Below are 14,151 nucleotides of genomic sequence, written 5' to 3'. Positions count from 1 at the left end.
GAACCCGGTTCCCCTGCATCGGCAGGCGGACGCGCAACCACTGCGCCACCAGGGAAGCCCTACCTGTTTTATATATAGTAGTTTGTATCTAGTAATCCCAAACTCCTAATTTATCCCCCTCCCCGCTTTCCCCTTTGGTAACCATGAGTTTGTTTTCTACGTCTGTAAGTCTGTTTCTTAAACAGTTATTTACATAGATTTGAAAAGAAGGCAACTATACTCCAATAAAATTAATTAAAGGAAAGAAGTATGCCAGCCACCCGGCAAAGCAACAATGGGGGGAAGCGAGAACAGGGACTGCAGGAGCCAGCCTCCTCCCTCGCCCTAGTTTTCCCTGCTGAAGATGCAAGAGGCCCGAACTCCCGACTCTGCGCTGTCTTGCCTGCGAGGCCCGAACTCCCGACTCTGCGCTGTCTTGCCTGCGAGACCCGCTCGCGTTCTGGGCTCTTCTCTTCCCCCGCAGCAAAATCCGTTCCGGGTTTTGCGGCTCACTGCCCCTCCCTTCCCAGGCTGTAATCCATTTCCGCGTTTTGTTCGGTGCCCATGGCGCCGGGGCGTGGAGGCGGTAATGCGCAAGCGCACAGGAATCCGGCCCGGGCTGAGCGCGCGGCCGGAAGGTTGCGGGTGAGGGAAGGGTCGGCCCCGGCGGGGGTGGCGGGCCTGGGGGTTGCGGGGTGGGGGTCGCGGCCCGGGTCGGAGTGGGCGGGGGTCTCGGTGAGGACCTCCGGTCTCCCAGGGCGCGCGGGGACCGGGCGGCCTGGGTCCGACGGCCGTGTGGGGCCAGGGGCGGACTCGGGCCGCCGTGACGCGGGCGCTGCGCGGGGCCGGGGCGGGCGGGAGGCGGCTCCTCCTCGTCGCGAACTCTCGGTGACCTTGGCTAAGTCACTCCATCCCCATGAGCCGGCGCCTCCGTCTGTAAAGTGCGAATCACAAGCCCTGGCTACCAGCTGGGGCGGTTTTGAGGCTCGGTGGCTGGACCCCCGAAGGGTACCTGGAGTAGAGGGCGGTTCCCCAGGGACCACCCTGGCCTCGGTGAGGGAGAGGGGTCTTCCTCGCATAGCGTTGTTACAGATTTGGGGGAGGAGCTCTCACCTGTATATTTTTTAAACTCCAGAGCGTTATGAAGTCGTTGCAAAACTTTTGTTTAACACAAACGAGATGTCGAGGGCTTCCTTGAGGCCCACGTTAAGCAGCTGTTCCTGGGATGCTCACGCTCCTGCTGGAGACGGCTCTGGGAAGCTTTCGAGAATGGTGTGCAGCCGTAGAGACCCTTAGCTTCAGAATTATTAGTATTTGTAATTCCTCTTGTTTGCCAAAACCCGTCCCGCCCACGTGGGAAATTGGGGCGCTGGCCAAGCAAGTTTAGTATCTGCCTTGGTGAACACTGGAGTCCCTCGGCTTTGCAGTGGACCAAATTGTAGAGATTGAGGATGGAGGATGGAGGCGGTGCCATAGCCTTTTTTGGTGGTGGAGTGGGATCTCAGACCCTTGTCCACGTAGGGATCTTCCTCGCACAGCACTGTTACAGATTTTGGGGAGGAGCTCTCTCACCTGTATATTTTTAAAACTGTGAGACCCTCCCTACGTGGGCAAGGGTCTGTAGTGTGATGGATACTCGATGACGAATGCTAGAAGGTCACAAAAGTAAGAAGCCCGTTAGATGTTCTAGGTTGGAAGAAATTCTGAGCATTTGAATTGACTTAAACTGGAACTTTTCACTGCAGGTGACTAGTATGCAGGTACCCGTTCTCTGACTTGCTGCCCCTCTTGTGACATGGCCCACCGCGGTGCGGAGAGGGACTTCCAGACATCAGCGCGGCGCATGGGCACCTCGCTGCTCTTCCAGCTTTCGGTGCATGAGCGGGAGCTGGACCTGGTGTTTCTGGATCATAGCTATGCCAAGCCGTGGAGTGCCCACCCAGACGCCAGTAGTGCCCGCCCCACCCGCATGCTCTTTGTTACTCCCCGGAGGCAGCACGAAAGTACCATGTGAGTTTGGGCTTCTCTCCTCAGGGCCGCCATTGCCCTAACTGGGCAGTGATCAGATGGTTGGAGATTAGAGCGGATTTTACTGTGGGAGATTGTAAAGCGGGGGTGGGGCTTGGATGTTTAATTCAGGCATCACTGTTAAACATCGTGAGGTTATCAGGTCTATATGCGGACATCTGCATTCAAGACATCTAATGAGTTAGGAAAGCAAGATGTTCAAAGGAAAGCAAACAGCCTGTTGCACTTAGATGACAGGACTTGTCTGGGAAGAGGAATTGAAGAGGATTATTTCAACTGTGAAGAGAAAGACTGAAGAGTTGACTGTTAAAAATTGCCACCTAGGATTAGACTCATTCCTTTAGTCCAGTGGTCTGCCTCCAACACTGGCAGCAATAACCTTTTTATGGTAATTCGATTTGCTTTTCCTGGCTTCACCTGGAAAGTTGAGGAGCATATGCCCAAGACCTTGCTTTCTCTCTTAGCTTGTTACAGAACTGTCACCATGGGTTGATCTCAACCCTTCCTAGGTCTGGTTACATATTCAGCCCGCCTACATTATAGGGTAAGGACTTTTTAATAAACTTACCATGTAATATGTGATACAATTACATTTGGCCTAAATAAACTCATTTAGCAGTTCTTTTGAGCTTTAAGGTGTTCTGATTACTGGTGTTTCAAGATTTGTTGATATATTCTATTTTGATGCTTAAATCATGCCCTTAATAATTTTATAAACTTTTATTGGGAAGAGGGGGTTTTTGTTTGTTTTAATCTGACCTGATGTTTAATCTTTCCTCTGGCACAGGTTTTAGGTTTGTTGGAGAGTAGAGATCTCGTGTTTTGCTTTTTTAGATCCCCCAGTGAGCCTTTATGAGCTAGAAGTACCATGACGTGTGTGTTCAACACGTGTAGAATAGTGGTTTTTATTTCTTTTCCCAGTGAGAGCAGCATTTTGTTGGCCTACTTTGAATGTACAGGGCATGGGATCTGTGACTTTAGGGAATAATCCAGCATAATCCTGATGCTTCTGGCCTAGGGCATAACTGAAGAGCTCTTTTAAATAGAATTTAAGGTCTTTCTCTTAGTTATGTAATAGCTTCTTGACATTGAGACTCCTGTGTTCATATCTCATGATATTTTCTTAAAATGAGATTTTGTGGATTTGGTCATTTCAGTGCTCAGAAAATTATTTCCTTTTATAGACTGGCTCCATATATTGGCCCTGAAAGTGGGGGTTTGGCATGTTTTAGGAACTCTTTAGGCCATTGGGTCCAGAATGTGGTTGCAGTGGGGGTGTAAGTGGGAGCTGAGGGAGAAGTTGGCAGAGGCTACCTCATGTAGGAATTTGATTTTAAGAGTTGATAAGAAGTCATTGAAGGATTTTAAGCGAGAGATTGGATCTTTATTTGAAAAGCTCACTCTCAATTTTTGTTGAATAGATTATAGTGCAGGAATGGAATAGAGAAGACCTGCTAGGAGACCATTGCAGTGGTTGGGGCCAGAGATCATGAGCCTGATGGAGCAGGAATAGTACAGGTGGAGAAAAACCGTTGGACTTGAGGTGTATTTTGTAGGTCGATCCAACATGCCCTGCTGTAGTGAATTCGAAAGAGTGGCCAGGGTTAAGGGGAAAGGCGAAATTAGGATGCCTCTTAGATTTCTGGCTTGAGCAGCTGGGTGGTGCCGTGAGTTGGGGAAGACTTGGGGAAGATATGGTTGGAATAGTGAAATCAGGAGTTCTATTTTAGGAATACAAGTTTAAGTATCTTGTCCAATGTCTGGTCCACAGAAGATAATCAGCTCTTTCACCCACCACCAAATCTAGCTGCACATTATTTCACTTCATTTCATAATGATGTAATTATTCCAGCCATTGGGAATGGATACAATAACATCATTGAGGTCAAAAAGTTAAAGTCATGTTAGGTAGATAGCCAGTAGACCAGTTTGATTGACATCGTATTTTGGGTGACAAAGTTGGTGCAGTGAAGGACCCTCATGGCACTAGGATTTCTTTAACATTTTAAAATATGAAAGATCCTTCAGGTATCCACTTGTGTTTGTTTCTGTTGTAGGCTCTTTACAGATTGAGCAAGCTAAGGCATCTGCATTCCAGGTGATCTGTCTTAGACAGTCATAGGCTTTTATAACATCATTAACTACCAGTTGACTTGCTAAGGAAAGGGCAAGTTTGTATGAATTTATTTAAAACTCTAGACCAACACTGCCCAACAGAACTCTGTAGTGATAGAAATGTTCTATATCTGTTCTGTCCAACATGGGAGCCTTAGGCAGATATGTCTGTTGAGCACTTGAAATGTGGCTTGTGTGACTGAGGAACTTAATTTTTAATTCTGTTTATTTATTTATTTATTTAGGCCACGCTGCACAGCTTGCAGGGTCTTAGTTCCCCAGCCAGAGACTGAACCCAGGCCCTCGGCAGTGAAAGCACAGAGTCCTAACCACTGGACCACCAGGGAATTCCCTCTAATTTTTATTAATTTAAATAGTTCCATGTGGCTTATAGCTACTGTACTGGAAAGCACGTTTAGGCAATCACCTATATGCTTAGGGAATATATTTGTCCTTTTTAAAAAAGTAGCTCTTTGTCATTTTTGCGAAGGTTCATTTTAAAACGACTTTGTGTTCCCCCAGCACATACCAGCATGTCAGAGGGAAGAGATCTAGACAAGTGTGGGAAAGATGACTTTGGATCATAATTTTCCTGTGGCTATAATATGCTTATGCATACTTTAAAGCTGATTAGGGACTTCCCTGGGGGTCCAGTTGTTAAGACTCCCCGCTTCCAACGCAGGAGGCACGGGTTCGATCCCTGGTCGGGGAACTAAGATGCCGCACGGCACAGCCAAAACAAATAAATAAATAAAAGCTGATTATATTAAAGAGACATTTTTGGCAACCAGATGATCGTTAAATACCTGTGTTGTGTGAAGTACGTGTGGTTGGTCCTATTTCCTCACTTCTTTACAGCGAGTCAGACGTCCCAATAGATGTGGAGACAGTCACATCAACCCCTGTGCCACTTTATGACAATCAGAAGGCACGCAGCGTGATGAATGAGTGTGAACGGCATGTCATCTTCGCCAGGACCGATGCGGATGCACCTCCCCCTCCAGAGGACTGGGAGGAGCATGTCAACAGGTAGGCTGCTTCTAAGAGGACTGGGCACTCCAGGGTTAATAGTCGCCGCACTGTAAATGTTTTGTGTCATTTTCATTGAAACATATTTATTAGGAGCTTATTTCATTTGTAGCCACATGAGTCAGAATGTTCTCCTGTCTCTGCATGATAACTCTCAGCTCACTGTGCAGTGAGCTTCTTGGGAGGAGAGCTTGTGTCTCAGCCATCTTTCCATCCCTGACACCTAGGACATTGCCTGGCACATAGTAGGCATATAGTAAATGTTGATTGAATAAATAAATGAGTTAAATTTGATAGGTATGACTCGCTCTCTAGCGTATATAGTACATGTCATGTTATGTACTAACATACGTGTATGTCTGAGTTACCCAGACTGCTAGGAAAAAGCCCTGTTAAATAAATGTCCATTTGTATGACACTGTATTTACATTGTCTGTAATTAGGGTAGTGAAAATGTTCTGGAGTCGTACGAAAAGCTAACAGATGTTTGATTTGAGTGGCTTTTAAAAATAGATTTGTAGTCTGTGGTTTTGGAGGAACACTTCACCCCATTTTCATGAGTTTGCTGCCTAGCTTTATTCTCTTACAGCCTACTCACAGTGGGGACTCAACCCTCCTCTTTAGGTCATTAGTTGTTGTTCATTTGGCAGACATTTATTTATCTTTCATTTATTGCATAAAACTTTATGAAGATAAAATTTACGTACCATACAATTCACCTGTTTAATGTGTACAATCAGTGGTTTTTAGTATATTCTTCACCACAGTCAATTTGATGAACATTTTCCTTAACCCCAAAAGAAACTCCGTATCCATTAGCAGTCACTTCCCCTTTCCTCCCAACCCCTCCGGTGCCTAGCAACCACCAGTCTACTTTCTGTCTCTCTGAATTTGCCTTTTCTGAACATTTTATATCGATGGAATCATACAGAATGTGGTCTTTTGTGACTGGATTCTTTCACTTAACATAATGTTCTCAAGATTCATCCATGTTGATGCATGTGTCAATATTTCATTCCCTTTTAATGCTGAATGATAGTCTATGGTATGGATGTACCACATTTTGTTTATCCATTCGTCTGTTGATGGATATTTGGGTTGCTAACACTTTTTGACTTTTACGAATAATGTCACTATGAATATTCATATACTTGTTTTTTAAAAAATAAATTTATTTATTTTTATTTATTTATTTTTATTTATTTATCTTTGGCTGCGTTGGGTCTTCGTTGCTGCCGCGGGCTTTCTCTAGTTGTGGTGAACGGGGGCTACTCTTTGTTGCGGTGCGTGGGCTTCTCATTGTGGTGGCTTCTCTTGTTGCAGAGCACGGGCTCTAGGCAAATGGGTTTCAGTAGTTTTGGCATGCGGGCTCAGTAGTTGTGGCTCGAGGGCTCTAGAGCTCAGGCTCAGTAGTTTTGGTGCACCGGCTTAGTTGCTCCGCAGCATGTGGGATCTTCCTGGACCAGGGCTTGAACCCGTGTCCCCTGCATTGACAGATGGATTCTTAACCACTGGGCCACCAGGGAAGTCCCCATTTACTTGTTTTTGTGTGGACATACGTTTTCATTTCTCTTGCATATATACCTAGGAGTGGAATTACTGGGTCATATGATTACTCTGTCAAACTTGGGAGGAATTTTCAGATTGTTCTCCAAAAGGGCTACATCATTTTACATTCCCACCAGCAGTGTATGAGAGTTCCAGTTTCTCCACATCTTTGGCAACACTTGTTTTTAATCTGTCTTTTTCTTATTATGACCATTCTAGTGGGTATGAAGTGACATCTCATTGTGGTTTTAATTTGCATTTCCGTCATGGGTCTCTCTATATGTATTTACCTACTAAGGGAATGTTAATATCTTTATATCAGGGGTTGGTAAGTGGTAAACTTGCCGTAATGTTGGAGAGCTCTTACTTTATAATAATGGAAGAAAAAGAAGTAATTTGGTAGGGGGAAGGGTAGGAAAGTTTGAGGCTAATTGGCATGGTTTATGAGTTTGGCTGGAAGCAGGGAATGAGACTGAGCTGGTGTGTTCATGTGATCAGGATAGTAGCTGTTGAAGGAGGAGCAGTTCTGCACCTTGGCTGAAGAGCTTTTGAAGAAGTTGTTTGGGGTCTTGAATTGGAATTAACATTGTGCCCTAAGAAGGGGAAATGCTCTCTAGAGCTTCAGATAAAGAGGAAAAGTGCTGTGAATGAAGATCAGCTACTAGAATATTACCGGAGTCAATGAATTCAGCAAAGTAGTTTATCACCATTGTTACAGTTAATAATACTAAAAATACTGACAATCGTAGTAACAAAAAAGAACTACCATTTGTAGAGTGCTTTCTAGGTGCCAGGCATTGTGCCAAGCGCTTCATATGCATTATCTCTTTTAAATCTCACAACTCTCCTAGGCATATCCCTTCTTCATCTCTATTTTACAAATGAAGAAACCGAGCTCAGGGAGTTGAAGAAAGCTTAGGAAGTAGTGGAGCAGGGATTTGTTTAAAGCGAGCAGTCTGACTCTGGAGCCCAGTGTTCTCAACTACTGTACCTTCTCTTTAAGGGTAGTAAAAAGAGAGACCAGTTAGTTACGGCTGAACAAGGTGGCCTCACACTTATGTGTCCTTTATGGAGTTGGTTGCCTTGTCCTCAGTTTGCAGTTTCAGAAACTGCATGGGAGAATTGCATGAATTTTTCGATCAGTTCGCTCATGGTCATGATCAAAAGGTTTTAGGGGACTCTTCATGTTTACCAAAGTCATCAGAGACTTAATAATACATATGAATACCACTTTCTTAATTTATAAGGAGAGATACAACTGCAAGGCAGATGAGACACTGGGGTGGCCTGGCCCAGAGCATTGATTCTCAGTAGGAGAATCTGGGAAGCTATTCTGTTCCCGCAGTGGATGGCGAGTGGACAGTCTGCACAGGAGGCGCCCTCCTTCAACAAGGTAGCTGGATGCACCCATCTTTTCCTCAAAGCAAGACGGGCCCACAGAGTTAGGCCAGGGCACACCTCCACCTGCCCAGTCCTGCAGAGAAACACTGACAGATTCTAATCTTTGGCTTGTCTTTCTCCATGTGGACCTCCATCCCTGTGTTATGACATTGCCACAGATTGATATGATTAATTAGCGCTCAGTTTATCTCAGATTATTTGTCTTTTAGTGTCTGATGAGATTTTGGAGGCGTCCTTCTCCCATTAGCAACAGGCTTACAAACCATCTCTTCAGGTAGGTTACTTTTGAACACAGCTAATTTCATTATTTGATGGTACGTACTGGCTTCAATTTCAGAGGTCACCACTTTATGACCTTGTCCCCAAGTTCCGGATCTGTAGCCTGTTTGGAGGTTGCAGTTAGTTCTCTCTGCTTGATTATAATCATCTTGTTGCCATTCTTTCCCTTGATTTGATTGTTAAATTGCTGCTGCTTTTCTTCCTGTATAAAATCATGTAAAATTAGTTTCCCACATCAGGAACTCATGGACTATATAGGACAGCTCCCTAGAAATCTGTTTTTCCTCAGAGAGATTCCTGACCTCTCTTTATCAGTGGATTCAGAAACTTAATTTTCTTTTTTAGTGCCCTATTTCGCCCTCTTGAATTATTTTAGTAGCAACTGCCTTCAGATAACTTTCTATGTTTAGAAAATGAAGGCCCCCCACCCAGCCCGAACTGACTCTGAGTTTCTCTAGTAATGCCTGATATTTCATGAAACAGTTTAATATCCCTCTCTTCTTGATTAATTGTCTAGATCAGGGGTTGGCAAACTATGGCCTATGTGCCAAATCCGGCCCATTGCTTATTTTTGTATGGCCCATGAGCTAAGAATGGTTTTTACATTTTTAAGTGGTTGAGAAAACTTTTAAAAAGACACAAGAAATTCAGATTTCAGTGTCCATAAATACTGTTTCATTGGAACACAGTCATGCCCACTCATTTAGGTATTGTCTGTAGCTGCTTTTGCACTACAGCTGCGGAGTTGCATAGCTGTGATGGAAACCATATGGCACACAAACTCTAAAATATTTACTATCCAGTCCGTTATAGAAGAAGTTTGCCGACCTCTGGTCTAGATTGTGTTCTTGTGTCTGCATGCCAAAATCGTGTGACCTGGAGAACCTTTGAAAATGTTATACATTTGCTGGTGTAGTAATGTTGTCCCCAAGAAGTTGGACCAGCTTTTTCCCCCAGATGTTTGTCAAATGCCAAGTTTAATTAGATGCACAGCTTTTCAAGGACATTTAACAAAATACTCCTGACATATGATACTTCGGGGCATTGCTCTCAAATGGATTTTAGGACGTTGTCAACATTTCAGTAAAAGAATCTAGTGTCCTAAAGCAGGTTGTCTTATCTTAGAAATCAGAACTTCTGAATTCAATTGAAAAAAATTCTTCTTTTCTAAATTTGCTCTAATTATATCTCTCTATATTGTATGTATCTCTGTGTTAATCTCAGATGGATGTTTGAAATTTTGAGTTCAAGATCTTTGAGTTGTTTATTTTCCCTCCCTCTCCCTTCCTCTCTCCCTCCCTCTCTCTGTCCCTGTCATTCCTCTCTTCCTTTCTCCTGGTGTTTAAGCAAAGAATTTTATAATCTGAAAAAGTAAATGTGACCTTTTTCTTCTCTCTGATGTTCTTTCTCTCTCTCTGCTTGCCTTCTGGTTTAAAAAAAAAATCCTTTAGACATTTTAATATTGAATTAGTATCAGAGAAGGAATTACCTTTGAAAATATCAGGTTCTGGGACTGATGTGACTTTTTGGCTGCTTTGGATAAGAGGAGCCAGAAGTCAGAATGTCATTCGGGTTCAGTGGGAGCGTGGAGAACATTATCGTCTGATCTCATCTAAGCAATGGAGAGAAGGCATTTTTGCACTCATGAAGATTGAGTAGGTTTAGGTGGGGGGAGCGCGTTGACTCACCACAGTTCCCATCAGCTATTTGACTGTTTAGACTTGTATTTAAAACTCTGTCTCCTGTTTTTAAATTTTTCCTTAATTATATCTTTTGCATGCTCTTAATCTTGGGTTAGATCATTTTTTTCTGCCCACTTAATTTTCCAGCCTCCCACAAAACTGGCAAAATATAGAGAACATGTTTCAGTTCTTGGGATCACTTTGTTATATATCCAGCAACAATCCTAAGAACTTTTTCTGGGGATTTTAGACTCTCAACATTGTGGTTTTTCAATTTAATATCAGCTGTCATTGGTGTATGGTAGTAATTTCTAAATAGCTTGTAGTCCCCCTCCCATTTTGTTCACATCATTTTCCTTGCTCCTGTCATTTCGGGTTTCAGAATAAATATAGAGGAAGAAAAACAAATAGAGAAAACATCCTGTTGTATAATAAAGAACAGGATAATTTTGGAAACACTGTCGGTACCTCATAAATAAAAATTATACCTCATTCTCTGTCCTTGGGATTAAGGTTTGCAACATGATCAATAGGCTTTGAGAAAGATCAAGAGGTTGTTGAACATGAAAAAATTGTATTCATTGTTTAACCTGTTTGATTATCACTGAGCATTGTTGCTGGGGGTAAGGCTGCAGTATAATACTGCTTTCAAGATGTCGCAGGTTCTTTATACTTATTATTTTTACAGAACTGAAATTCTAAAATTTTAACACAGATCTTTCATTTCCACTTCAAGAGATTTATCCTTCAGAGATACTTGCACAACCATGTAACGATATAGATAGAATAGATGTGTGTTTGAGTGTATTGGGGAGAGGAGGGATGCTCACTGTGACTGTTTATAATAGCAATAAAAGGGACACAACCTAAATGCCCACCAGTAGGGTAGAACCAGCCATTAAAAGCAAAGAAGTTTATTAAAATGGGAATATCCATGTATCTCCGGAGAGCTTTCTATAACCACTTGCGGACATCCTCTGTCTCCTCCCACCACCACCAAATCCCCAAGCCCATCCAAGAATCACTATACATATGAGAGATGCTACTCATGTTAGTGTGTTGTACATTTAAATAATGTGAAAGAAAATGAGATTATGAACCAGTGGGCTGGAAGATGCTGGTTCCCACAAACCTTCCTGGTCCCAAAGTATCCTGAGTCCCAACTTTGAGTAAAAGCTTCTACTCCCCCATCTCCCAAATCCAGAATCTCTCTGAATATCAAGCCACAACAAAAACTGACTAGATCCTAATGAAGTAGCAGAAATTAAGCCAAGAGAGCTATGGGAAAATAAGAAAAAGGACAATTCCAAGAAACCTAAGACTGCTTCTAGTATGCCACAAGGGGTTATAAAAGGATGAGAGGCTTTGGAGGTTAAAGCGGATTTAGCTTTGGCAACAAAAGCTACTACAGATAGAGGGTACTCCTGAAGAATTCTGTGACCATGGACTTCAGCTACTCTCGTGGAACTCGTCCTCCCATCAGTAGTCATAGCTACCTGAGCTTGTTATTGTTAGAAGGAACCGTAAAGATCATCTAGTCCATCTCTTTTACAGTCAAGGAGACTGAGGGCACACAGCCAGCTCCTGGCTCATAGCTAGTGTTCTCCTGGACTGTGTAACTGGTAAGTTGTCAAACTGGAGACGTGGTAGGTGGAGATTTTATTTTACAGAGGGAAAGGATAGTGGGATAACTGTGCAATGTGCATAACAAAGGGTAATTTGCCTTCCATCTGCATGTTCACTGGGCCATGTTGTTAGTGTTAGAGAGATGACCTGTAGAAAAGAGGGTGTCTGGTTGGTGGGTTATGATGGGAAAGATGCTAGTCTGTTATAAAGTAAGAGAAGTGGAGATTGCTGAAGTAGTTTGAAGCAGCTTCGTTGCGGTTCAGGCACCCTGTATAGTGAAGGGCTCAATTTACAGTTGGCCCACGTGGCGTATCCGTGTTCCTCTGCTGCTCAGGACCCAGGCGCTTCTGTGGTAGGGAGTGAGAAGGTCTGAATTTGTACTCCACTGTTGACAGGATTTAGAATGTAGTATGCATACAATTCATCCGTTTCTTTATTCAGCAGATGTTCAAGTCCCTACTGTGTGTCAGACACTGCTTTATGTGCTGGGGATATAGCACTTAAAATGGACTAAAATCTCTGCCATCTTGGCCTTTACATTCTAGCAGAGGAAGACAAACCAAACAAATAAATAAAATGGATACAATGTGAGGTGGTGGTATGGCTGGAAGCGGGGATAGGGAATCCCAGGGTGGGAGTGAGGTGTCGGCAGTTTTAAGTACAGGTGAGTCAGGGAAAGCCTCAGCAGGTGACATTTGAACAAGGACCTGGAGATTGGAGAGGGAGCCATTGTTTCAGGTAAGGGGAATGGATGGTTAGGGCCCAGTCTGTGCTGTGGGAGCATGCAGGATGTGCATGGGGGACATAAGGGGAGGGGGCAATGTGGGGAAGCACAGTAAGCTGGGGACAGTCATGGAGGATGAGGTTGGAGAGGCAGCGGGGGTCCAGACAGCCCATTGCAAGGACTTGGGCTTTCAGCTGATTGAAATGGGGCCATTGAAGGGTTTGAGCTGAGTGACATGATCTGATTTAGGTTTTTGATTGATTTTTTTCCAAAATTGGTTTTCCAAAAGGTGGTACTAATTTATATTTCCATCCACAGAGTTTGGAGGGATCTATTTTCTTACACCCTCACAACAGAGTACTGCTGAACTTCTTATGACTGCATTTTTTTAAGATTAATTTATTTTATTTTTGGCTGCATTGGGTCTTCGCTGCTACGCGTGGGCTTTCTCTAGTTGCGGCGAGCGGGGACTACTCTTCGTTGCAGTGCCTGGGCTTCTCATTGCGGTGGCTTCTCTTTGTTGCGGAGCACGGGCTCTACATCCGCGGGCTTCAGTAGTTGTGGTGCACGGGCCTAGTTGCTCCGCGGCATGTGGGATCTTCCCAGACCAGGGCTTGAACCCGTGTCCCCTGCATTGGCAGGCGGATTCTTAACTACTGCGCCACCAGGGAAGTCCCTACATTTATTTATTAATATTTATTAATATTTATTTATTTGGCATCGGGTCTTAGTTGCAGCACCAGGTTCTTCGTTGTGGTGTGTGGGCTTCTCTCTAGTTGTGGCACACAGGCTCTAGAGCGTGTGGGCTCAGTAGTTGCAGCGTGCGAGTTCTGTAGTTGGTGGCGCGCAGGCTCTAGAGCACAGGCTTAGTTGCCCCATGGCATGTGGGATCTTATTTCCCCGAGCAGGGATCGAACCCACATCCCCTGCATTGGAAGGCGGATTCTTAACCACTGGACCACCAGGGAAGCCCCAAGGGGGTTGACTGCCTTTTCATGTTCTTTGCCCATTGTTTTTGTTTTGAGTGTTTTGTCTTTTTCTTAATAGTTTTCTAGAGGCTTTTTCTATTTTAATGAAACGGTAGTTATTTTTTCATTGTGTTTTGACTTCATTTATGATACTTTATTTTTTCCTTTACAGAAATTTGAAATTTTTATGTAGTTACATTTATCTTTCTTCTTTTTATGGCTTCTAGGTTTTAGGTCATACTTAGAAAGTTTTACTCATTCTAAGATATAGATTAGATAGGTAGATAGGTTTTTTTTTTAATTACTGTTTTTTCCTAGTACTTTGGTCATTTTATTTTTATTTAACTTTTTATTCCACCTGAAATTTATTTTGGTGTAAAGAGTGATGTGTAGGGATCCAGATTTTCTTTTTCCAATTGGCTAGTGGTTGTCACAGCCCTATTTACTTTATCCCTACTGATTTGGAGTGCTACCTTGATCTCATTCCAGGTTCTCGTTTGGGTCTGGCATCCACCTAAAATTTTTTAAAGGAGATTGAATCACCAGTTTATTTTTTAATTTTTTTTTTTTTTTTTTTTTTGCGGTACGCGGGCCTCTCACTGTCGTGGCCTCTCCCGTTGCGGAGCACAGGCTCCGGACGCGCAGGCTCAGCGGCCATGGCTCACGGGCCCAGCCGCTCCGCGGCACGTGGGATCCTCCCGGACCGGGGCACGAACCCGTGTCCCCTGCATCGGCAGGTGGACTCCCAACCACTGCGCCACCAGGGAAGCCC

The 14,151-nt window shown here is 43.8% G+C and overlaps 1 protein-coding gene across 20 annotated transcripts in view; it reads left to right on the top strand.

Annotated features, from left to right (window-relative positions):
* The first annotated feature begins 571 nt into the window (after positions 1 to 571).
* KANSL3 (KAT8 regulatory NSL complex subunit 3) overlaps positions 572 to 14,151 on the top strand; it is an 83,173-nt gene continuing 69,593 nt past the window's right edge. For 19 of the 20 annotated variants that reach the window (XR_008618800.1, XR_008618802.1, XR_008618801.1 and 16 more), the window contains exons 1-3: positions 572 to 624; positions 1,725 to 1,989; positions 4,981 to 5,151. Coding sequence is in view for 13 of the 20 variants with exons in the window: in XM_055088903.1 (XP_054944878.1) it covers positions 1,775 to 1,989; positions 4,981 to 5,151 (386 nt within the window). In the remaining 7 variants the exon portion in view is untranslated. Of the gene's footprint in view, positions 625 to 1,724; positions 1,990 to 4,980; positions 5,152 to 8,309; positions 8,375 to 14,151 lie in introns of those variants that run through there. The other variant, XM_028496742.2, reaches the window with a different exon arrangement.

Source organism: Physeter macrocephalus, chromosome 12 (genome assembly GCF_002837175.3).
Source record: "Physeter macrocephalus isolate SW-GA chromosome 12, ASM283717v5, whole genome shotgun sequence".
Classification (NCBI taxonomy): domain Eukaryota; kingdom Metazoa; phylum Chordata; class Mammalia; order Artiodactyla; family Physeteridae; genus Physeter; species Physeter macrocephalus.
This window is presented reverse-complemented; position numbering and strand designations above follow the sequence as displayed.